Here is a 26,574-nt window from a genome sequence, read left to right on the forward strand (position 1 = left end):
TGTCAGTGCACATCAATACTGCTAAAGCAGTAGTGTGTCTCCTGCCTTTTATATACTGCTTTCATACTGCAATATCCTGCTTGGTGAAGATGAGGCCCTAGGCTAGGGAAGTGCCTGAAAGGAGGTTTGCTCCACCTTTACAAACTGTTCATTTAAAAACAGTTGTTCTGTTTCTTTTGTCTGCATTCACTCTCAGTTCTTGTAGATCTGTCTACTTGAAAGAAAACGGATTGTGGAGACAGTATCAAAAAGAAGAGAACAAACAATTTTTCACTGGATCAGCCACAGTCAGAGGGAGTGAGTTGATTAATAGGAGGTAGAACTAGGTTAAAAGTTAGGGTCATGGGACCTTATCAGAGGCGTAGCTCAAGAGCAGAACAAATTGGCTAAGAATGAAGTGTGAGGTCTCATTCCCAGATAGTTTTCCAAGGAAAGCTTTTACAGGCAAATGATGAAGATATTCAAAAGCAGGGACTTCTACCCAGAGGCATATCCCCTCCATGTCCTGCCCTTACCCTTCCAGGAAGGCTAACCTGACTCCATCTATACTCTTTTTATAGGGTAGAGACTGGTTCCCTCAATTAGTCAAATGAATGACATTCCCATAGTTCCATTTTGCTGGTGGTCTAGAAAAAATTATGTTAACAACTTCCAGAGTACTAGCTGTGTGAGTCTACTGCGGCAAAACCAGCAAAGGAAGTCAAGGCTCAGATTTATTATTAGTCTGTATGGTCTACGGTCTTCTTCATCACACGCATGAAGTGCTATTCAGCTGTCACAGATGCTACTTCTCGAATTACATGGCCATTTTGGAATTGTTTTGTCTATACCCATGTATAGTATAGGCCAAACTACATGTTATGTTAATTATGTAGCATGTAGCTGACCTCTCTCTTGCTTTCTTATTCAATAGTAAGTGTGCACAGCCTCAATTTGGATTGGGACCAACTTGGATCAGGAGAGGAGGATTAAACCTTCCTCTCCAGCCTTTTGCTTCCCAAAAATCCCTCCCACCACACACTTAATCTCGAGTAAGAAAGCAAGAGAGGGGCCAGCTGTACAATACGTAATTAATGTAATATATAGTTTGAACCTATGTATGCCTGTCAACTGAAGATAACACTTCGTGCACGTGATGGAGTGAACTTCAGTCCACAAAAGCTTATGCCATGATCAATTTCAGTCTTTAAGGTATCCCAATACTCTTCAATGTACTTATCTGGCACATTTACATGCTGCCCTTCATTTTATCTGCACAATAATCCTATGTCATGAGGATGAAAGCGCCTTGGCCCATTTGCACCTGGGTTTCCCACATCCAAAACCCAACGACTGAATCTCATACTGCCTCTCAGTAAATTGGGTGTGTCGATAAAAATAGACATACCATCTTGGTTGGTATGTGCCGCTCTGCTTAAATGTGAATATGCCACAATGCCCTAAACTTTATGGGAATTTGAGACCAAAAGTCCAGTTCACACTGTGCACCAGCATGTAGGTTATATATGGTTTGTTGTGCGTGGCATGTAGGAAGTGAGCCTAGGATCATGTTTCCTTTCCTACAATGCTCTGAACATTTAGCTATATACAGCCTATGTGCATAAACTGTCCAGAGCAAAGAAGGTGTAGACAGATCATGCAAAAAGGGGCTACTTCCATAGGCTTGTATATCTGAAGGTCACCATTCATGCTAGTGAATACAGAGCTAATGTAGCGGCATAGAGGCTTAGAATTAGAAAGGCTCTGATGTTAATCCTGGGGTTTATTGTTCTGTGTGAACCAGTCCTTAAGAGACTGCACAGACAAAGATTCAGAAAGAAAGAAAGAAAGAAAGAAAGAAAGAAAGAAAGAAAGAAAGAAAATAAACTATGCTTTTCAATAGTGAAGAAGGTGGAAAGGCTAGCATGAAACAGAGCAATTCGATATTGAAATCAAATGTGTTTAAAACATCTGCATTTACCTACATGCCAAGCTATTCTGAGGGCTCATCTACACCATACATGATATTGCACTATGAAAGTGGTATATAAAAGTCAGGAGCCACACCAAGCAGGTTATAGTGGTATGAAAGCAGTATATAGTATGTGTCAATGGGTCCCAACAGTTGTCAGTGCACTTCAGTACTGCTTGAAAGCAGTAGTGTGACTCCTGCCTTTTATATACCACTTTCATACCACTTTCAATACCCTGCTTGGTGTAGATTATTTATTTATTTATTTATTTATTTATTTATTTATTTATTTATTTAAACGCAGAGCAAAACATTTTCTCAGTGCAGAAGTAAAGTGATATTTGTGAAACAAGATAATTCTTGCACTGCCTAATACTAAGATGCCAATATACAGCCTACTTTCTCCAGGGCAGCTCAACTGTCTTTATATAGACTGCTCTGGAGTAAAAACATCATTGGGTTAGATCCAACAATGTGCTAGCGGAAGCCTGCTAGCCCAACAGGGACGTTCATCGTTTCTCCTCCACCCTGCAGCCATCCACAGCCCCCAGATATCTGTTCCAGAGCATTTCCCTGCCCTGTGGAGCACATTTGGAGACTGCACCCCCCACGTTCCTCTGCTGATGGAACTAGTTCCATCAATAGAATGACATTGTTGCTTGCAACCCAAAGAGTGCAATGTTCCGGCCATGATCCGAAGCATGTTCACTTGAAAGAGAGTATTTGAATGGCATTTCCTTCTGTACTTAGTGGCTCTGATCCAGCTAAAGGCAGTTGTGACCATAATTGGAAATACGTACTTATGCCTATATTTTGGTGCTTACAGTGGGTCTTTGTCACTCATGGCTAAATTTAACTGGATTTGGCCCATTGTGTTTAGGATCAGGCCATCAGTGTTTTATAAGAACTTAAACATTCCACATATTTCAGTGTATTGCTATAACAGTGTACACACTATTCTTTGAGACAATGATCACAGCTACTGTTTAAATAATTCTTTAAATCAGAAGTAGCAAAAAATAAGCTGTGACTTGTAATTTTAAGGACTTGTACCCATTCTACAGGTTATCTCATTTTACCATAGTCCTGCTTCGCTACTTATTGTTTGTAATGCATTTAAGCTTGAGAATCTATTGCACACGTGATCCCAGATCTGCCCCTGTTGCCTAATCCTTGGGCAACAGGTTTCTTGAAAACATCTGAAGACAGGGTTGACAGTTGTTTAAAGCACCATTAAAGAACAACAACAAAATCTCTATGGCAAAATTTATATTGTCCCCCAGCCTTCCCCAACCTGGTGCCCTCCAGATCTGTCGGATTAGAATTCTCATAAGTCCCAGCAAGTATGGTCACTTACCATGGTGCTGGGGATAATGGGAGCTGTAGTCCAACACATTTGGAAGTCACCAAGTTGGAAAAGGGTGGTGTTCTGAAAGGAAACTGTATGGCTGTGAGGAATAAATGTGGTGAATTCTTACTATGTGCATACCAGTGGCAGCTTACTAACTACATACTCATGTGTATTATTGTACAAGGAGGCAGTTATATATTGCTCTGTAAACTGTAGCAATAGAATACAGAGACATTTTGGGTGTTTTTTTTTTTCATTAGAAGAAGGTCTTTTGATATAAATGCTTGTTTACATTTCCAAAATCCCAGTGGATCGATTAAATTATTAACAAATATTTAGGTAAATATTCCATTTCAAGCCACACACATGAGAGGCTGTTTAATGGATGGAGCTATTTGAAAAGGAATCAAACAACCTCAGTGTGAACCAATTGGTGGACTGATGGGGAAACATTTATAGTCACCACCACCATTGAGTTCACACAAGCACCAATATATATATTTTACATCCCTGGAATGTTTGAAAAGGTGAGTGCAAATTTTATCACCCCTTCAAAAGAAACAAAAAAACACACAAAACACCTCACCAGTGAAACGTTAGGCATTCACTTCGTCTGTGTGTGCGTGTGTGTACATACTCACACAGGCACACAACACCTTTTGCACAATAGTGGATGGACAAAATCAGCCAGGAGAGCAAAGCAAAGGAATGCACACATGACTTCTAAGGATGTTCATGAAAGCAACTAATGCTGGATTTTTGTCAAAACCCATTTGTGTGTCTCATTACCAATTACAGCAGGGAAACCTTTCCTTTTCAAAAGCATACATTTTTGCATTTACACAGATTCCTAGGTTAACTCCCAAGGGTGCTGTGACCTTCCCACCCATGGTGATTTTTTTGCCCCACTTACTCCATTTCCCAAAGATCCCCATACAGAGTGCTCTTTTCCTGCCACCACAAGCAGCAATGAAAGAGATGCCTGTATCAGGAATGCTGGGATGGGTGTGTGTGTTTGCATCTGTGTGTGTATATGTGCATCTGTTTGTGCGTGCAAGTGTGCATATGAAGATGCAGCCTCCAATCCCCCAAACCATCATCACACGCTGCAACAAAAATCACATGTTTTGTTGTAGCACTTCCAGCTTAGATATCTACAGGTTCTATATTTGCTCAGGAAGACTTCAATAAATACTCCCACCTAACACATACATTAAAGGATTAGAAAGCCATCCTATGTTCCCTGGAGATTCTTTGGAGTCCCCCCTCCAAGGATGTAGACACTGCTATGACTTCAGAAGGGGAACTCTGGAATCCAATCCAATCCAATCCAATCCAATCCAATCCCTTCCCCATCACCATCACCAACGAAAGAACCATGGGACCTGTCCTATGAGGCCTTGGAGGACCTCAGTGGTCTGGAAGGATGGGGAAGAGAAGGAGAGCCCAAGATGCCAAAAAGCCTATGCCTTTCCAGGCCTAGCCCCACTCCCATGCCTCTGCATTTGTGCTCAGAGGCCTGACTGGGGGTGGGGTGGGGAATAAAGGAGGACAGAGAAGCAAAAGTTGGCTCAGTTCCTCCTCCCACCCTGCTGGATATTTGGAAGCATCCAAGATTGGAGACCTCCATCAAACAAGGGCACAACAATACGTTTGCACCCTTAGGAGACATCATCAATATTTTGGGAGACAGTAGTGAACACACCTGCAGGGAACTGTCTACATATAGACCATTGGTTATCATGAGAATAACTTTACAAGGTCCATAGAGGAATGATAAGTGGTTGATTTGGTTCAGTGACGTACCCATGTCCTGAATGGAGCAACACTATGACAAACTATAGGAAAACGTACTTTCCTGTCATTTGAACGAAATGCAGCTAACTTTGTACTTGTGCACTTCCCTTCACTTCTCCACTTTCACATCCATATGGAGATTGGGAGCTTCTATTCCCAGTTGTAAACTAACCTCAGTTTCCCATGGCATTCACTTGGAAAACTGTGGTTTATTTAAACTATGTTTAGAAACAAGCCAGGATCTGAAACTATGGTTTCTTCCCAGCTTGTTCTCATGAACTATAGTTTAAACAAAGCACAATGCTCCGAGTTCAGATGTCATTGGGAAATATGGTTTATTTAAAATTGTAAGGGGAAGTGTCTAGCCTCCTTGTGAGTGTGAAAGAAGAGGAGAGGGAGCAGGGAGGGCGTGATCACAAGTTTTGCCATGATTTGTGCATATAACAGGGAACCACAATTTCCTGTTATGTCTCACCCAGGCATAAATTTTTCTGATAACTAGTGAATTCTATTTTACGAAGTAGCCTTTATCTATACACCTGCATGCGTTAGGAACACAGGAATTGTCAGATACCAAATCAAACCATTGATCCATCTCACTAAGGTCTACACTCACTTTCAGTGGCTCTCTAGGGATTCAGTCAGGAGTCCCTCCTAGGCTAGCCCAACCTGGAGATGCCAGGGGATTGAACATGGGACACAGCAGGACTGGAAACCACTAACTCTGGTTCATAAAGAGCTGACTTATACTGAATCAGAAACCCTTAGTCCAGTATTCTCTACACTGACTGGCAGCAGCTCTCCAGGGTTTCAGGCAGCCCTACATGGAGATATACTTAAATGGAGAATTGAAAACACATGGACCTATGTGGAGATGCCAGGATTTTCTGCATACAAAGCAGGCGCTCTTCCACTGAGTTCTAGTGCTTCCCCAATTATACACACTAGAAACAGAAGCTGCCTGAGTTACACGGTGTTACACAGTGTTCAAAGCTTGGGAGGCCTCTCTCAAATTCCATAGTGCGTTTGGTACATCCTGAGGATTCTTTTCTAGGTAAGCACGTGGAGCTCAAACTAACAGCATATCCAAGGTTTAGAATTTGGGCTTAGGGAAGTACCCAAGTTTCAATGTTTACTTTCTTAAATAAGAAGCAAATCATCTGATTCCAGACCTTCAACCCTGTTTTGGAAAGATGAAAGATCGAGTTTACAATAGGTATCAAAGACTGGCCCCAAATCTGTTATTTGGAAGCACATCATCCCATTCAGCTCAATGTAACAATGTCCCATGCAAATGTGGTTGGCGTGGAAGCCGTAGAGGTGTACAAGAGCAACCATTTTGAAAATATTGCTTGGGGTCTAAAAAGAGACACAGGTAAGCCCAGCACCTTCAATCAGCTGAGGTGATTTTTGTACTTTTTTTCCTTGAGCATTAGACAATCCCATTCCTACCCCGCCAGTATCACAAACTGGTTTTAAAAGCGTCCTCAGTTTCAAAAGCGCAGGTCTACATAGAAAGGTTGCTTGAAAACAAGATCCTTCGGACACAAAGAACACGTTGCATGGATCTTTCAACCCTGGCCATCTCAAAAAAAAAGAAAATACATTTCCTCCCTGCATTATGTGTTTCTACCTTTGATTTGTCAGTTTTCTTTCTTTCTTTTTTTCTTGTCATTTTTTCTTCTTTTTTTTAGTGTTAGGCATTCTGTGTTGATGTAAAAGAAAACGTTGTGACCACCTAGATTACACTAAGGAAGCGTTTTACAGTCACATTTCTGTGGAAGTCCTGAGGACAGATCATTTTAGAATTGCTACACTTTTCTCTTTGCGGAATTTCTTCTCATTTTTCCATTTTCTTCCTTAATGGCCTGTTGAAAAATCCAGCCTGCAAGGAAAGAAAGAAGAATCTTAATTCAGCCTGGACATTTTACAGGCACAGGTGCAACCTGGAACAAAGCGCTTGGATGTGGTCTGCTCCTGTTTTAGGGTGGCAACCATGCTATCTTCCTTTATATATGCACATACAGCTGTGCTATCTTCCAGGTTACCTTGAGCTATTTCCCCTCCCTCTTGATTTTCATCTTCTCCCCCAGTCAGACAGTATTTCATGGCCATGCAGCACACTCAATCCTCAATGGGCTGGTTTTGGTTTCCTACCGGCTGCTTAGAGTATTTTTCCCTAAGGAGTTTTGCAGGTCTGAAACCCCTGAGTCTGGTAATACTTCCCTCCGGTGTGTGGGTGGTGACATTTTTGCCTGTTCGAGAGCTGAGATCTGTCGGAGGAGCCTTTCTCCGTGCCCCAACAACGTGAAAATTACGCTATGGTGGGACATGAGAGAGGGCTTTCCCTGTTGTGGCACCCTGGCTGTGGAATTCCCTCCCCCTGGAGGCCTGACTGGCACCAGCACTGGCTTCATTTCGGCGCCAGGTTAAGGCATGGCTTTTTAACAAAGCCTTTGATGGCTAAATCCACCAGGCTGCAAACTGTCTTGTTTTAGCTGGATTTTACTGATTTAAAATTTCATATTGGTTTTAATATATTAATGGTTTAATTTGTTTTAGAACTGTATATTTATTGTTCTATTTTATATGCATGATTTTATCTGTACGCCGCCCTGAGATCCTTGTGATATAGGCCGGGATATAAATGTTTTAAGGAATAAATAAATACATTTTTGCTACATAAGTATCCACATTCAGAGAATGAGTTTGACATTCGCACGTAGGAGGTGCTTCTATTCAAATTAGCATTTTAACCTTGTGTGTTGGATTAGCACTAGAGACAACGGGATTGTTTATTTTTATCATTTATGTAGAACATTTCTTAGCCGCCTTTCAGGGTAGAAGCCCTCCCAAGGTGGCTTACAACCATACATAGAACAGTTTTATGTTTGCATGATTACGGAGGGCAATGGCTTACTTCCCCTACTGTGCATGCCAGTCCTACGCTGAGAGGACTTGCATAATTACCGTCATGAATACAGCTAGTTGTATTGTGTGAACCTGGTGATGGTGCCTTGTTGCCATGGTGAACAAGCTGTGGCACCTCGGCTGTGGAATGAGCTCCCAAGAGAGGTTCGTCTGGCACCTACATTGGACTCTTTCCAGCGCCAGGTGAAGACCTTTTCATTTTCTCAGTATTTTAGCAATTTACTCTCCTAGTCTTTTAACTCGCCTGTTTTCAATCTGCATTTTAATCTCTGCATTGCTGCTCAGTTTTATTCTGGTTGTACTTTTGTACTGTGGTTTTATATTGTTTAAGCTTTCATATTATATTTTATGCTGTACTTGTGGTTTTAATTTTTTGTGAACCGCCCAGAGAGCGATGGTATAGAAAGAAATACATAAATAAAACAAGCCACTCCAGAACTGCAAAACAACCCATGGGTTATGTGTGGCTTGTAAACCATGACAACAAGCCACCCTTGCCAGGTTTGCATGACATGGCAAGCCACACCAGTGAGGGTAATTATGCAAATCTCTCCAGCACGCAACCAGCATACCCGACGGGGGAAATAAGCCACCGTGACTTACTTCTCCCTCCATGACCGGAAGAAGCTTTTACTGTGCAATTGCACTGTCTCATTCATGGAATTTGACAAGGGGTCCAAGGCGTCATCATCTTCTGCTTGTAGCCCTCCCCTGTTTTCTCATTAACCCTTCTGCCAGTTTTCTTACCAGAAAAAAAATCTCTTATGGAAGGAAAGATGGAATTGATGAGCAACACATTTTTATTGTTAGTGCTTGGAGTAGGGTGACCATGTTGTAAATAAATACTAAATAAATAATAATAATAATAATTTGGAAAGGTCTATACTAAAGTGACCCAATACAAAAAGAGGGCACAGCTCCTGCATCATTAACTGTTGTGATGAAAAGGGTATTTCACCAGATGCTGCATGCATGCAAATGACACCTGATGAAATTCTCTTTTCTATACAACTTGTAAAGATACAGGAGCCCTGTCCTCCTTTCCATATGGTCACCCTAGCTTGGAGCCCTCCATCTGGAAACAGCCTTATACTGAAAATTCATTAATGGAAAACATATACTGCTTTTATTCTAGTTTAACTGACTTGGGCCGTAGCTAGATCTAAGGTTTATCCCTGGATCATCCAGGGGTCAAACCTGTTCACCTAGGTGACACACAGGGAATCCAGTGTTCAGGCAGGGGCGAACCCTGGATGATCCCAGGATAAACCTTAGGTCTAGCTGTGGCCCTTGTTTCTCTCAAAGAACCTTCATAATTGTAGTCTATTGAGGAAGCTGCTAAAATTTCTCTTAGTGATTCCTAACACCATCACTGGACAGAAGGAATGACTGTTAAAACTTTTGAAGTGTGTAGCGTAGACAATGCTTTTCACTACTTAGTTTGAATATTTGTGGAATCTGGGGAAGGTGGAAGGAAAGGAGGAGAAAGAAAGAAAAAAAATGCTCTCCATCAGCAGAGGTGTGGCTATCAAAAGTCAACAACTTTTGAATCATTGATATGCTGTTATAAAATATCAGAAATAAGACACTTTAGTCATGATAATAACAACAGAAACAACTGAATCAATACTACTTCATTGTACAACGCCTAAGATATTGGCCTAAAGCCAATGCAGAGTTAGGCATGCTTAAACCCATTGATTTCAATAGGCATAAATATGCCTCAGTGTTGGATTTAGGCCTTAGGTATTAGATTAAAATTAGGCACACAGTAGTAGGTCTTCTTTCTGTCAGTGTCATTAGTTTCTTCCTTTAGCTTTGGCAAGGCTGCCCTCTTGTGATCAAAAGCTTAATAACACGCAGCACAGTTAAAGTCATCAGGATATTTTTGATGGTTTTAAATTTTGTATACTTTTTAATGTTCACTGTTTTTAACTTTTGTAAACCGCCCAGTGAGCTTCAGCTATGGGGTGGTATATAAATGTAATAAGTCAAATCAAATCATATTCCTGCATTGAGCAGGGGGTTGGACTCAATGGTCTTGTAGGCCCCTTCCAACTCTGCTATTCTAGGATTCTTGGATTCTAAACCTGTATTTCAAACCTGATGAGATGGAGTTATTGACCCATGTGGGATATATATATATATATATATATATATATATATATATTTGGACAAATACCGAGTTGGAGTATTAAGGGTAATTGTTACAAGAACAAAATGTTTAACATGTACTATAATGGTGCAAGGTTCTATAAGTAAAGGAAATAGTTAACGGGAAAGAGAAATGGCTGAAGAAATAATATTTAGAATAAACAGCCTGGTTCACAAGCAAATACAAGCTTAGACCCATGTTGGTAGCCTTCTATTTGTGGGGGTGTGTGGAATAGACAATCTGTTAAAAATAATACTGACCCTGTTCAGACTACACGCTAAGCCACGGTGGTCAAGCATTTTGAGCTAAACATTGGGCCTGTTCAGACGACACACTAAGCCATGGTTAGGCCGCTAACCCCTTTGCAGCAAATGATTAGTGAACATGTCTAAACCATGGTTATGTAGCCACCACCATGTCTAAACTATGGTTATTTGGCCTCCATGGTTAGGAATGGTTCACACAACATGCTAAGTCATGGTTCACATGACATACTAAGCCATAATGTTTAGCTCAAAATGCTGAGCTACCATGGCTTAGCGTGTCATCCGAACAGGATCATTATGACTTAGCATGTCATGTAGCTTTATAACCATGGTTTAAACACACTAACCATTTGTTGCAAAAGGGTTAGTGGCCTAACCACGATTTAGTGTGTTGTCTGAACAGGCCCACTTTCTCCAAATGGTGCAGGAGGACATCCCAGCCTTTTTTGGAAATAAAATACATTCCCCTAGATTTATAATAATTGAAACTGAACTCCATAACTCAGGGGTGGGGAACATGTGACTTTCCTGATATTTTTGGACTACAAACCACATCTTCCCTGGCTAATGGTTGTGCTACTTGGGGTTGATGGGAATTGTTTTTTCAATCCCTCCAACCTAGGCCAGTTTCATTTTTAATAAAATTATAGAAAAAACAATAGTATTTTGAAATGAGGAGGAAATATTTGCCCCCTTTAAAATGGATTTTGTATTTATTTCATTGTTAGTTATATACAAGCTAGAACTATGTCTTCTTAGGTTGCCTCAAAGATGGTTGGCATGAATATGTATCTTTAATCATTATCAACACTACTTATCATATTAGAAATGAATACTTTAAAATGACCAACAAAGGTGATCAGTTGAAATAGTAACAATGATGATGATATTACTGCTACCACCTATGCAATAATACAAAGGCTTTCTCCAAATCTAAATGTAGAACAAAGAATGCAAACACCATACCTTCCACAATGCAAATATAAGTAGTGTAAGAATCAAAAGCCCAGCAAAAACACTCAGCAAAATAACCCATAATGGTACATGGCCAGGAAGATGCTCTCTTGAAATGTAAATAATGTTCTGAAAATTATTGAGAAAACAAACAATCAGCATTTTTTTAAAAAAATTATGATCTACTACTACTACTACTAATAATAACAACAACAACAACAACAACAGATGATGATGATGGCAGAGAGTCAAATCACATCTGCAGTTACTCTGGTTTAACTTTTAGAACAACAACATAGTATAATATATTGTTTAAGCTTCTAGTTTTGTTTCATTTACATTTTTTTGAAATAAATACAGTGCATTGTTTTTAGACACCTGTCATCAGAAAAATATTTCACACCTAATTTCAAACAAAAACAGCGAAGCTGATTCAGATTCCACAGGTGTCTTTAAAACTTCATCAGCAACTCTAAGCAATCCTCAGCATGCTTACAGACAACTAAGTTCCAGGGAACTGAAATAGACTTATTTCAAAATAAATATGCTTAGATCTGGGTTGTAACTAGATGTCAATCCTATGCCTAGTTACTTGCAAGTAAGTTCTCCTAAGTTAAATGGGACTTACCGCCTAGTAAGTATGTTTAGGATTGCAGCCTGACATCATTTTTTTTCTGGCTTAACTGGTTTGCGGACAGAGTTTCCAGTATTTAAAAGAATTTAGAGGGACTCACCTCTAGTTTTTCATTGTCTTTCCTCAAGATCAGTAATGAGTTTTCACTCTTAAGTAGTGTTCTTACAGTGAGCTCTGCACTGTGAATTCTTGCCTAGAGGAAAATGAAAATGACACAGTCGGCACTCAATCTGATGAAGTTTCAAAATCCAAAGATGAATCAGAACCCAACATGATGTCTCCTTGAAGGAGGAAATGTCAGTAGTAGTATGAAAGTAAGTTTGTTCACTGTTTTGAGAGAATAATTTCCTATAGTGCTCCTTTATCAATCTTAACAGAGAAAGTCAACTGTATTTTGGCTGATATAGTGTAGGGCTCTGGCTGGCTGTCCTGTCCCCCACCTCCCAGAGTTTAACCCAGATGGACAAAGAGAGGGAGCAGCTGGGCTTGCTTCAAGGGTAGGCATGGTTGGCCACCTGCCAGGGGCCCACACTCCAGCAGGGGCCCACTGACAAAGGCCTTCTGGAATATCTACTCGTCTTCACCACCGCAACCTGCTTGTTCGCCTCTTGCTCTGGCTCAGGTGATGGTGGTGGTGAGAAGGAGCAGCAGCAGATGTGAAAGAGGAGGAGGAGGAGCAATAGCAGCTGGTGACAATGGTGGTGAGAAGTTAGGCTCACTGAGGGAGGGGCCCATTGAGAGTGTTTTGCCCAAAGAGCCTCAAAAACCTGCACAGGACACTTGCATCCTAGTGTGGTGATGTGTATGACAGGGAGGAGGACCCTGTCATACACATCAGAACATGCTGGGTTCAGGAGAAGGAGGAGGAAGAAGTGGGGCTAATAGCCGTCCTAGAGCAGGGGTGGGCAGAAGGGAGATGTTTGGGTCTTCAGCTTCCAGAAGCCACTGCCACCATGGCCAGTGGTCAAGAGTGCTAGGACTTGAAGTCTAAGACATTTGGAGATCTACTTCCTGCTCCACAGGACAGCCTACTCCCAGACCCTGCTAAATTTTGGGACCAAGCTGTGTTCTCATTTTCCAGTGCTTTCACTTCCCCTCAGTATAGACATTCCCTCAGCATCATCCCTTAAGTCAAGGAACAAAAATGCCTGCAAACCCAAGTTGAAGCCAGTGTGAAAACGTTGAGAGTCCATTTCACAGTGCAGAACCTTCCTCTTCCTAACACAAAGTCATGCAGAATTTCAACTTCTGCTGCTCCACATTGCTCATTTATGATGGAGCTTGCTTGGGCATGAGGGGAAGGAAGCAGGAAACAGGGAAGAGAGTAAAGGTGACACCCTACTTTTTCTTCTCACAGAAAAGAAACGGCCCCATTCAGGCTTTCGGATTCCAAAACATGAAGATGGGGAGATGGGGATACACGCCCTGCCCTCCATTACTGACTTCCATATGTTGGGGGGAAGGCTGAAGTGAAACTGGGTTTGACTTGAAGCAGTTACAGATTGCAGAGGACTCCCGAGCACGTGGAGCACCATGACCAGATTGCAGTTTCACTTCAGACCTCCGTCAATATCTGGAGGCTGGTCTCTCCTCACTTCAAAATCTGAATGTCTGAATTGGGCTACAGGTAGAACTCAGCATAAATTGGTATTTCTTGGCTATTAGATACATTTGTCTATTATGTGTACATGAGAATGGCATAATATCTTTCAGACTCTTGAATGAAGAAATTGATGGGTCACTCACCTTTATAAAAGTAGGTTTCCAGACTCGGAGTGAAATGTTCACCTGAGTTATATTGGATGGGGCCACAGTACAGTTAATGGATGCACAATCATATGAATCACAGTTCTGTTTAAAGAAACATTGGCATTTGTTATTAACAAAACATCTGCACAACACAACTGTCCACAGTAACATATCTGCAAATATTATTTCTGCCAGCTGTATCCTTCAACTTACTGAAATAAATGCCAAATTTCTTGATAGTAACAATAGGAATGATGATGAATTTCATTCATAATTAAAAAGTGATTCTTTATCTATTATTTATATTACAATTAATAGGGAGGTTATCCACCTAAGAATGGTCTCAAAGCACCATACAAAACCCCTCATAAAAATATAATTAAAAACGCCCCCACAAAGAATTTGACTGATGTAGTGTAGGGCTACATCACCAGCCAGCCTGTACCAGTGTGGGAGGAAGCTCTCACGGGCGATTCCCCAGCTGGGAGTCAGCCCTCTCTAGAGCTTATCTCCTCAAAGGCCAAATCCTACACACTCAGTGGGAAGTGAGGTTTCTTCTGGAGGTTAGCGTCCCGACAAGCTAGCTGATGCTAGGGTCTGCCAAAAGCTGAAATGCACGGCGCGGAAGGAAGGCGTGAGAAAGTTGGTTCGATTACGCCAGAACCTGCCTCCGCACCAGGTGCTCTGAAGTTACGGGCGTTTGAGAAGTGGCTTCCTATTCCTCTTGAGCGGACAATTGTCTTGCTTAGTTTGCATAGTTTTGCCTATCGGGACGTTTCCAAGAGGTTAGACTCTATTCAGGTAGAAGAAACCTTTGTTGCTTAATAAAAGCTTTGCGGATTACTTAGCAAGCCTCGTCATTTGCCTCCCATCGAAAGCAGGAGTGTTCTGAGAAACACGACAGCTTGTTCAATCAGAAAGAATAGGAAGCCACTTCTCAAACGCCTGTAACTTCAGAGCGCCTGGTGCGGAGGCAGGTTCTTGCATAATCTACTATCCTATATAGTAATATTCAGTTAAAGAGTTCTAAGCAAATGAACATCCAGACAGACATACTATTTTTGGATTCTTCAGAGGCCTTTGTATTCTTGTCGTCACAAATGGATGGCCAGCATCAATCTTCAATACATCTGTAGGGTGGCTGGTATAGCACTTTGCATTCTGTTAGAGAGAGAGAGAGAGAGAAAGAGAGAGAAGGAAATAAGAAATCTTACTTGCAGTCCAAAATAATTTCAGCAGTGGATTGGATCCAGAGTGCTTTATAGGCATTTTTTTTCAAGCATTTTACCATTCCAGTTTTTAGCTCTGCTAGCTCTGCTACTGCATTTTAAATCTCTGCTCTGCTGCTGGTTTTACTCTGGTTGCACTTTTTATATTGCAGTTTTAAGCCATTATATTTTAGATTGCATTTTATGCTGTATTTTGCTGTGTTTTGAGATTCCTCAAATGGATCAGAAGCCTTCTGAGGACAGAAAGAACCTTTCTGTTGTTGGGAGGCCAATTCTAGTCCCAGCCTGGAGCGTACGGGTAAATTTGAGTTGACAAATAATGTTGTGTTATTTATTTAATTTATTTATTTGTTACATTTATATACCGCCCATAGCTGAAGCTCTCTGGGCGGTTTACAAAAGTTAAAACAGTAAATATTAAAAGTATACAAAATTTAAAAACATAAAAACAACAGTATAAAAACAACAGTATCCATTTAAAAACAACAGTTCTGGGGGTCCGTTAAAAAACAAACTTAGCATTGTTAAATGATGATAAATGCCTGGGAGAAGAGAAAAGTCTTAACCTGCCGCCTAAAAGATAACAGTGTTGGTGCTAGGTAAGCCTCATCGGGGAGATCATTCCACAGTCGGGAGGCCACCACCGAAAAGGCCCTCTCCCTTGTTGCCATCCTCTGAGCTTCCCTCAGAGTAGGCACTCGGAGGACCTTAGATGTTGAGCACAGTGTACAGGTAGGTTCATGTCAGAAGAAGCGTTCCATCAGGTATTGTGGTCCCAAGCCATGTAGAGCTTTATAGGTCAAAACCAGCACCTTGAATTGGGCTGGGAAACGTATAGGCAGCCAATGCAAGCGGGCCAGAATTGATGTTATATGTTCAAACCTCCTTGTTCCAGTTATCAATCTGGCCGCTGCATTTTGCACAAGCTGCAGTTTCTGAACCGTCTTCAAAGGCTGCCCCATGTAGAGGGCATTGCAGTAATCTAATTTACATTATGTTACATTACTTGAGTTTGTATAATAATAGAACTTGGGTTATACATTGTATAAAGGATCAGAAAACATTAATTAAAAAGACAACATTATTTTAATAAAAAGTTCAGAATAATTAATGTTTTATATTTTATGTTGTACCTTATGATTTTAATTTTTGTGAAGCGCCCAGAGAGCTTCAGCTATTTGGTGGTATAGCAATGAAATGAATGAATAAATAAATAAAAATAGAAAATAAATAGGGGGGAAAAGATACAGGGTTGATACAACATACAAGATCTACAAACATGGTACATTATTTTAAATCACTATTACAGGTCCAACAGCATCAAAGGTAGGCATGGTTGGCAACCTGCCAAGAGCCCACATCCAGCAAGGGTCCACTGACAAGAGCCCCCTGGAATTAAACTCTGGCACTCACTACCACAAGATGTTGTGATGGCCACCAATCTGGATGGCTTTTAAAGGGGGTTGGAGAAATTCCTAGAGGAGAAGGCTATCAATGACTACTCATCCTGATGACTAAGTGCAACCTCCAGTATCAGAGGCAGTAAGACTTCATACACTAGTTGCTGGGGAACATGGGTGGGAGGGTGCTGTTGTACCGTGTCCTGCTTGTGGGTCCCAAGTCGACAGCTGGTTGCCACTGTGTGAACAGAGTGCTGGATTAGATGGACCCTTGGTCTGATCCACCGTGGCTCTTCTTAAGTTCTCATGAGTTTGTCCTCCTCTTTACCATTGCAACCTGCTTGTTCACCTGCTTCTTGCTCTGGCCCAGGCAATGGTGGTGGTGAGAAGGAGTAGCAGCAGATGCCACTGTCTATAGCGAGCAAGTGATAGCAATGATGAGAAAGAGGAGGAGCAGGCATAGCAACTGGTGAAAATGGCAGTGAGAAGGTAGACTCACTGAGGGAGGGACCTCATGGACTGAGCTGGCACTGCACTGTTCAGCTCAAGGTCCAACCCAAAGTACAGCTGAAATAGTTCTCAATGTCCAAGCAAGCTTTGGCCTCATGTTTCTCCAACACAACCTCCAATGCTGTATGGCAAACTCACTTTTGCAACTGAGGGGATTCCAGAAGTAATTTGTTTTATGGCAACCACGGCCTTAGCTAGACCTAAGGTTTATCCCGGGATCGTCCCGGGGTCATCCCTGTTCATGCAAATGACACACAGGGAACCCGAGAGCAGGCAGGGATGACCCCAGGACGATCCCGGGATAAATCTTAGGTCTAGCTAAGGCCCATGTCTGCTTTTCATAGAGGTTTTATAATATATATGACATACGTATGTAGCTAAATCATAACTTTTGTCAACAGGAGGTTCATTTCAAAGAAACATGAAGCTGGAGGAGAAAGCTTGGATTCACTGTTTTATAAGCTGAGTCGAGCAGGTTGTCTTGTCCCTAAAACTTTCGAGTGCAGCCTTCCCCAACCTGGTGTCCCACAAGCCCTATCTCCTCATGTGTTGGACTACAAGCCCTATCATCCTCAGATGGGAATTTCAGCCCAATATTTCTGGGGGTCACCAGGTTGAGGGATGTTATTCTAGTAGCCCTCTGTCTTTCCCTAAAAAATCTTGAAAGAAAGAGGCATGGAACTTCTTGTCATTCAACCTGTAAAAATCCACAATACAATAGCTAAAGCTTAACTTTACGCTGCAGGGCAATGTTATTTTTCTTTTTTAAAAATACAACTAGCTTACCTCTGAGGATGATATTTTGGTTAGGTAAAGGACACGGTTTTCAGCTGAAGCCAGGTTTGGAAATGAGATCAGTAGTGTAAGCTGCGGCATTGGAAAATGTTCGCCTTTTTCAATCTGGGAACACAAAGAATGAAGTTTATTCCCTTCTTTTCTTGGTCAATTAATGGGCCTGTCCAGACAACATGCTAAGCCATAGTTAGGCTACTAATCCGTTTGCAGCAAATGGTTAGTGAGTGAGTTTAAACCATGGTTACGTAGCCACTATAGTTAGGAATGGTTCACACGACCTGCTGTTATAATGTTTAGCTCAAAATGTTTAACCGCTATGGCTTAGTGTGTCATCTTTTTTTTTTTTTTTAATAATTTTTATTCATTTTCAACGCTATATAAACATAGATAAACATTACCAAAATATAACTGAACAAAACACAATAAGGAAAAAAAACATCAAATATCTGCTGCATACATATTGAATAATTGTTGAGTACAAATATCAAAAACTATTACATATACCTTATCATACTACAACATCTTCGTTCTTAACATAAAAGTGCACCCCCCACCTCGGGATCATTCTTGAGTCCAAAATCTAATCGTTTCTTCTGCTGGTGGTTTCCCACTTCCCTTAGTAAACACAAACACTAGGAACTGTTTCCAAATTCCTTCGAACTCATTTATTTTAGTTACGCCTTTTCTCCACTTAATATTACATGTCAGTTTATCATTAATGGCTATGTCCCATACTTCTTTATACCATTCCTCAATAGAATATTCCCCTTGGATCTTCCAGTTCCTAGCTACCATCAATCGTGCTGCAACCAACAAACTCGATATCAGCTCTATAGTTCCTTTTCCACACTTTATATCTTCAAATAGTGACAGCAATGCTATTTTTGGTGTTTGTTCTATTTTCATTCCCACTATTTCTTCAATTTCTGAGAACACCATCTTCCATAATCTTTGTACATATTTGCATTGCCACCACATATGTAAATACGTTCCTTTTTCCCCACAACCTCTCCAACAATTTGCTGAATGTTGATCACTTATCTTATTCAATCTAACCGGGGTTAGGTACCACCTCCATAAAATTTTAAAATAATTCTCCTTTATTCTTACTGATAAACTTCTCAACACTCTTTGTTTCCATAGTCCCTCCCATCTCTGTCGCCCTATTTGTATCTTCAAATCTGATTCCCAAACCATTTTCTCTGTATTCTCTCTAAACTCCTTCTCTAACAATATTTTATATATTTCACTCATTAATCCTTTTGAAACTATACTACCTCCTTTTCCTTTCTCCTTACTTACTACTAATTCTTCAAACCTCGTCATCTTTCTACACATTCTATTATCTTTAATCCACTTTTTATTCCATTGTTCTAATTGACCATATTCTAGCCAAGATAGCTTCTTCTCCTTTAACAAATTTTCCATATCCTCTCTTGTTTTAATATCTCTTACCCAATCCTTTAATTTTATTTTATTTTTCTCTTTTAATATTTTACATAATCTACCCTTTAGATCCTCTGGGAAATTCTTTAACATTATTATCGGTGCTAAGGGAGAGTTGCTCGGAAGCAGCTTCCCTTTAAATTTACTCCAAATTTCCCATTGAGTCCTCAGGAGTGGATTATCTATACTTCCAACCCACTTTCTTCCTCCGTCTTTAAAAAAAACATTCTCCAAATTCATCTCTACCTTACTTATAGTTTTTTCTTCCATCCAATATAAATCTCCTACTCCCATAATTGCTTCTACAACATGTCTTAATCTATTTGCTACGTAGTATAATTTTATGTTTGGGAGACCCATTCCCCCCTTTTTTTGGCTTAGGTACCAATTATTTTTATTCACTCTTGCTCTCTTTTCTCCATTACAATATTTATTAATAATATTTTGCCAACTTTTTATCTCGGTTTCTGATATTTTTATAGGTAACATCCTAAATACAAAATTAATTTTAGCTAATATCTTCATTTTTATCAAAGCTATTCTCCCAAACCAAGATAAATTTAATCTTTTATATTTCTCCAATTTCTCTAGTACCTCCTTCTTTAACCTCGTTAAATTTTCCCTTTCTAAATTCTCTAAATTTTTTGTAATTTTAATTCCCAAATATTTAATCTCGTTCTTAACTTTCAATTCCATTCCCTTAAATTCCCAATCCTTTTCTTCTTTCTTGGTATAGTTAAACAACATCATCTCTGATTTAGACCAATTTATTTTTAACCCTGTAATTTCCTCAAATTCCCTCAACTGATATTTAATTCTTTCTAATTTTCTTAATGGATTCTTAATGGTCAATAAAGTATCATCCGCAAACATGTTTAACTTTATTTCCCTTACCTCTCCAATTCCTTCTAACTCTTCATCCTCCCTTAGTGCCTTCGCCAAAACTTCCATAACCATTACAAACAGGACCGGCGAGAGCGGACATCCTTGTCTTGTTCCTCTGGCTAGTCGTATCTTTTCAGTAAGTCCGTCATTTACCACCACTACCGCCGTATTTTGGGAATATAGCTGTTCTATTACATTTTTAAATTTATTTCCAAATCCCAATTTATCTATAATACTCTTTAGTGCCTGCCAGCTCACACAATCAAAAGCTTTAAAAATATCCAATGCCATAATACCTGCCTTAATATTTGCTTTTTTTATTACATTTATTACATTTAAAACTCTACCCACTAAATTATGCATATGCCTTCCTACCACAAACCCACATTGATCTGCTCCTATGTATTCTGCCAAAAATTTATTTAGTCGTTTGGCCATAATAGATGTAAAAATTTTAGCATCCTGATTTATTAAAGAAATAGGTCTATAAGAATCGGGATTAGTCAAATCTTTATCTGGTTTTGGGATCAGAATTATCACTGAATGTTCCCATGATTCAGGTATCTTCTCTCCTGATAATATCCTATTATAAAGTTCCATTAATTTTGGAACTAAACAATCTTTGAAGACCTTATAATATTCTGGACCCAAACCATCTGCTCCTGGTGATTTACCAACTTTTAACTTATCAATAACCTCTTCAACTTCTCTTTGAGTTATTACTGACTCCATTAACTCCTTATATTCTAATTTTATTCCCTTCTTTATAAACCTTCCAATATACTCCTCCACCTTTTCTTGTTGAATTTCTTTACCCTTATACAATTCCTGATAAAATTCCTGAAATTTTTTTATTTTAGCTTTCATTGCATGACAATAATTCCCTCGGCTATCTTTCAACATTTCTATCCCATTCCTCCCTTTTTCTTTTTGTGTGAGCTTGGCAAGCAACCTCGAGTTCTTATCACTGTTTTCAAAATATTCCCTTTTCATATACATTAAATTCTTTTGAATCTCTTCTATATTTAAGTTTTCTAATTGTTTCTTCTTAGCTTGTATTTCCACTAATTTATATTTATCTTTAACTCGCCAATATCTTTCCTCCAAGTTTTTAATTTCTATCTCTAACTTTTCCTGTTCTGCACGTTGTTGTCTTTTTAAACTACATGTTTCTCTAATACAGATTCCTCTTGCTACAGCCTTCATGGTGTCCCAAATGACTGACCCAGCTGTTCCTCCTTTTTCATTAATTTCCCATGACTCCGACAGTTCCTTCCGAATTTTATCTACTATTTTATTGTATTTCAATATCTTTGTGTTCAGCTTCCATCTATATGCCTCTTTATAATCTTTCTTAACTGTAAATTCTAAACTTAACAAGGCATGATCAGTTACTTTTATTACCCCCATTTCCATTTTACAAATCCTCGTTGCAAAATCTTTTGAAACAAATATATAATCTATCCTGGAGTATGTATGATGAACTGGGGAAAAGTATGAAAATCCAGGCCTATTCCCGTTAAGTAAACGCCACGAATCTAAATAATCATTTTCTTTTACTAATTTATTCAATATAGTCATATTGTTCCTCTTTTCAGCATTAGTGGGATTTGACCTGTCCCATTTATTATCCATAACCATATTAAAATCCCCAGCTAATATAGCATACCCCTCCTTAAATTCTTCTATTTCTTTAAACAACTTTATAAAAAACTCTCTATGCCTCTCATTTGGGGCATAAACATTAATCAAAGTATAGACCTTTCCCTCAATTTTACCTTTTAACATAAGATATCTACCCTTATCATCCTTTTTTACTTCTTCTAATATAAACCCACTTTTTTTTGAAATCAAAGTGGCCACTCCATTTTTTTTCCGATGTCCCTAATGACTTTTCATAATAGGCTAACCACTTTAATTTTATCATATTCGAATTCTCGGAGCCTTGGTGTGTCTCTTGGACCATTATAATATCTGATCCCTCTTTATTAAGCATTTGTTCTTAGTGTGTCATCTGAACAGGGTCAACACCTTCATCCCTTTATTTGTTGTGACAAAGATGTTAACACTAATAACAGGCAGGGCCGGTGCTACCATAGAGGCTACTTAGGCGGCCACCTAGAACGCCAAGCTAAGAGGGGCGCCAGGCACAGCGCAGCACTCACGCGCGTTGGCTGTGAGCCGGCCTGGCCTGAGGATTCAGCTGGGCCTGAGCGGGCGAGATGGCGCCCTGCGCCTGCCCAGCCGAAGCGGAGCCAGGGACGCTGGAGTGGAGGTGGGGCGGCTCCACATTTGGACTTCTGGAACGCACCCGGAAGAGAGAGAGAGAGAGAGAGAGAGAGAATGTATGGATGAATGGGGTGCATGGGGTCTTTGAGTGAATGCATATGTTCATGCGTGTGTGTTTTTGGAGTGAGTGATGCTGAGTGTGTTTGTGCGCGTGTGTGTGAGTTGGGAGGATGATTTGGAGGTGATATTCCTATTAAATAATGCATTTTAGACCCATAGATGTTCCTTTCCAATTTGTTTGCTACAACTGGCATGACGTATTCTTTGCACTTTAAAATAAATTTAGCAGTTTCAAGTTTTTTGCTTTTTATTTTTTCCAGGAAACATATGTTCTTAAAAATCAAAGTTGCCATTTTTGGGAGTGTGTGTGTGAAAGTAGCTCACCTTGCCTAGGGCACAAAATAGTCTGGCACCTGCCCTGATAACAGGGAGTGCAATCTTCTTCCATAGCAGAGTAGAACCCCACTTTTGGGAAAAGTCTCCGCTGATCCAAGGCTTTTACAAGCTGGGAGTTATATGATTACAGGATGCACAGAGTATTCCACCCTCTCCACTAGCTCTGGTTTTGCACACGCCCCTCAGTTTTTCATAGTTCTTGCTATCTCAAAGCCTTACTACATGTCAGATGATATCATAAACTAGAGGAAAACAGAGCTGTGGTTTAGATCACAATGTAATATTTTGATGGTGAAATTGATTAAGAACAGTGTGCTTATAGAAGGTCACATTCATTTTTCAGAGAAGCTCTTAGAGGACACATTCTAGTAGTGGGTGGGGCCAAAGCCAAGAGGGCAGGGCCAAAGGTTAAAGTGGGTGGAGCTAAAATACCAGAAATAAAAGGCTTTACTGAAGCTTGTGCCTTGATTCTGGGAAGTCAGGCTCTAACACAGGCAGAAGTCTTTCCCATCACCTACTACCTACTGGAGATGCCTGGGATTGAACCTGGGACCTTCTGCAGGCAAACAGTGTGCTCTACCGGCATGCTGTGCACCCTCTCCAATGGCCTTTTGCCAATGGCACAATTTATGGAGGTGGCCAATGTTTCAGATCACAGGTAAGTGATCCTCATGGACATCTGCATCTCTACCTATTATCTTAGAAGATAATGGTTTGTAATTAAATTTTGGATGATATCAATGATATATGAAAAGGAAAATAAAACTCCTCTATCTTTAACAGTTGCATAGAAAAGGGAATTACAGCTGGTGTCATTTGTATGCATGCAGAACCTGGTGAAATTCCCTCTACAACGTAGTTGTTAAAGCTGCAGGAGCCCTGCCCTCTTTTGTATCTGGTCAAAGAAGGCAGGGCTCCTGCAGCTTTAGCTGCTGTGATGAAGAGTGCATACAAATTTCAACAGGTGCATACAAATGACACTTTCTGAAATTCCCTTTCCTATGCAACTGTCAAAGATACAGGAGCCCTGTCCCCCTTTTCATATGGTCACCCTAATCAACGACCAAGCTTTTGAACCTTGCTTTAAATCTTGCTGTCTGCTGCTGAATATCTCTAACCTCATTTCAAGCCCTATTCTGCTAATGAAACCTTGTTATAGCTGATTAACTAATGTGATGTTTCAGAGAGAAAGAGAAAGAGCACAGTTTTCTACACAAGGCTGTTAATTGCTGTATCTACATTCAGTTTTGTTGCAGAATTGAGATCCAAGCTCTGCACAAAGAACTTTTCCTTTCCTTTTTTCTACTACATAACCTCTAGATGGAGCTGTACTCTAGTAGAATCATGAAAATACACCATACAAACAGTGCTTTCATAAATAAAATCCAATTTCCCCCATTCTAAACAAACAAACAAACCCCCCAAATAGGAAATTGTTCTGAAGAACCTGAAGTGAAACTGGAGGATCACAACATCATCTAAAGAACCCGAAAACAGCATGAGAGATGGCATGAGATAAAGCCTTACTTTTGGGGAGGGACATGCTGCTAATTGCTCACTTTTCTTATGTCAAATGGACATGTTTAGATGTCCTGCATGATAACATTTCTCCTTAGGAAAAAATCTGGAATGCTTATTTGCCTCATAGTTCAGTGGTAGATCATCCTTTACATGCAGAAAATCCCACTCTGCAGCATCTCCACTTAAAAGGGTCAAAGCAGGGCTAGAAAAAACCTCAGCCTGAAAGCGTGGTGAGCCTGAGTAGAAAAAAACTGGACTAGAAAGATAAGAACAGTTTCTCTCCTGCAGTTCCTACTGTATGTCTTCTCCAAATCTGCTCTAGCGGGTTGGGTGATCCTTTTGGATCAGATTTTGGAAGCAGGCAGGGGGATGTGGAGGTGGGGGAGAGAAAAGGACAAGAAAGGTCTATTGTACAAGTGAAAGTCTACTCATGTGACATTGGATGTAGGATACCATTTACGGATTTAGAAGTTGGCACTGTAAAAGATTCAGGTTTTCAACTAATTGGCACATATGTAAAAAACACACACCCAGCAATATGAAAATACTTCATGCTTTTTCTTACCAAGTAGTTTATGTTAACTTCATCTCCAATGTTCTCCGTGGAGTTAATCGTTGCCGGAATTGTATCATTTGCAGCAATACTGATGTAATGTAAACTAGGATCTCTGAAAACAACAATAACAACAACAATTCCTGAATCAATAAAAGACAGCATGACTTGACGAAGCCTTTCATGTCCATCTAGAAAAACCACCATGAGTGAGAAAGTAGATAATAATAATAATAATAATAATAATAATAATAATAATAATAATAATAATGTCATCAACTGTGTTACAGTCACTGACCAGACTTTACACATACAAAAGAGTAGGGTGAAATTACATACAAACTTGAGAAATATGCAGCCAAATCGATTCTGGAGAGACCTTATGCTCATAGCATTCAAAAAGAATTTAGCAAAAGCCTTGATTATGTGTCTATCCTCTATGGCCCTGGAGCAACGAAGAAGTGCATTTATTTATAATCTGGTGTCAAGCAACAATTTCTCTCTAATCTCTATATAAAAAGAGCAATAGGGTAGAATGTGGATAACCTATTCAATTTCATTACTTTCACATGGGCATAAAGATCAGGGAAACCGATTTTCTGAAACCTCCCCTGTAACAGAGCAGATGGCAGGACATTAAATCTTGCCAGAATTAGTGCTCACCAATATTTACGGATGTTAAGCATTGAAAAATACTTTACTTCTGCTATTCCATTAGTCAGGTTAGGGGCTAAGAATAGAGGAGAGCAAGTTCTATCTGCTGCAGATCTTAAAACTTGTAGGTTACAGTCTCTTACCCTTTGAGACAAAAGGGTTTTTGGCCTGTTTTGCTTCCATCATTAATAGAAACTTGGGACATAAACCCAGAGACTTGATCTTATTCCAGAGTCGTTTCATCCACTCAGTGACGTATAAGTCATTACATATCTTGTGGAGATAGCCTGAAGAACTGGGACCGTACTGTTGAATCCAGAATTTTAGTGCACTCAACCAAGCTCTCGAGGTGATAGACTGTAAACCAGTTTCCAACAAGAGAGCAGGTGTTGCTACACACTTTGGGAAACCAAGGATAGAACGTACAAAAGCTGCTTGTACAGATTCTAGTAAATGGTTAACAGCTTTGATCGAAATTGTAATCCCACAGGTCAATTGCATAAGGGGTTTGGCCTTAAAAACTTTAAGTGCAGCAGGTACAAATTGACCCCCTCTGGTATAATAGAACCTTGTGATTGCAGCAACGTATTACTGTTTGTTGCTTTGGCCCTTTACAAAGTACCCACATACTAGGGGTGTACATGGACCCCCCGATCCGCTTGTCTTCCAGATCCGCGATTTGCGGATCGGCCCGCTTCGCTCCGCCCCCGCTCCGCTGCGGAGCTCCGGATCCGAATCGGAGCTCCATTTCCCCCCCATAGGGTTGCATTGAAAGCTAAAAAAGTATACAACTTTTTTTCTGTGAAAGATAGAAACCTCAAGTTTGGCACCATGACACCTCATGGAAGTATACACAGGCACGCCAAGTTTCAAGGCAATCCCACCATCCCCTGATTTTTGGGGAATTTTTGAAAATCGGGCACCCCATTCACACCCCTTTCGATAGCTCCGTCAATTTGCACGTTAAAAACCTCAAACTTGGCACCATGAAAGCTTATCCATGTGTCCACATGGACGCCCTGACTCAAGGCAATCCCATTATCCCCTGATTTTTGGTGGGGCTCTAACCTCTAACGCACCACCCATAACCCTAATTCACACCCCTTTT

The 26,574-nt window shown here is 40.2% G+C and overlaps 1 protein-coding gene across 1 annotated transcript in view; it reads right to left on the bottom strand.

The window, feature by feature from the left end:
* Nucleotides 1–5,851: 5,851 nt before the first annotated feature.
* Nucleotides 5,852–26,574, bottom strand: part of ITGA1 (integrin subunit alpha 1) — a 125,696-nt gene continuing 104,973 nt past the window's right edge. The window contains exons 24-30 of the mRNA XM_063128086.1: nt 24,825–24,927; nt 17,714–17,827; nt 14,845–14,949; nt 13,786–13,890; nt 12,140–12,232; nt 11,418–11,534; nt 5,852–6,984 (exon numbers count right to left, since the gene is read on the bottom strand). Coding sequence (XP_062984156.1) covers nt 6,940–6,984; nt 11,418–11,534; nt 12,140–12,232; nt 13,786–13,890; nt 14,845–14,949; nt 17,714–17,827; nt 24,825–24,927 — 682 coding nt within the window. The 3' untranslated portion in view covers nt 5,852–6,939. The remainder of the gene's footprint in view (nt 6,985–11,417; nt 11,535–12,139; nt 12,233–13,785; nt 13,891–14,844; nt 14,950–17,713; nt 17,828–24,824; nt 24,928–26,574) is intronic.

Source organism: Elgaria multicarinata, chromosome 6 (assembly GCF_023053635.1).
Source record: "Elgaria multicarinata webbii isolate HBS135686 ecotype San Diego chromosome 6, rElgMul1.1.pri, whole genome shotgun sequence".
NCBI lineage: Eukaryota > Metazoa > Chordata > Lepidosauria > Squamata > Anguidae > Elgaria > Elgaria multicarinata.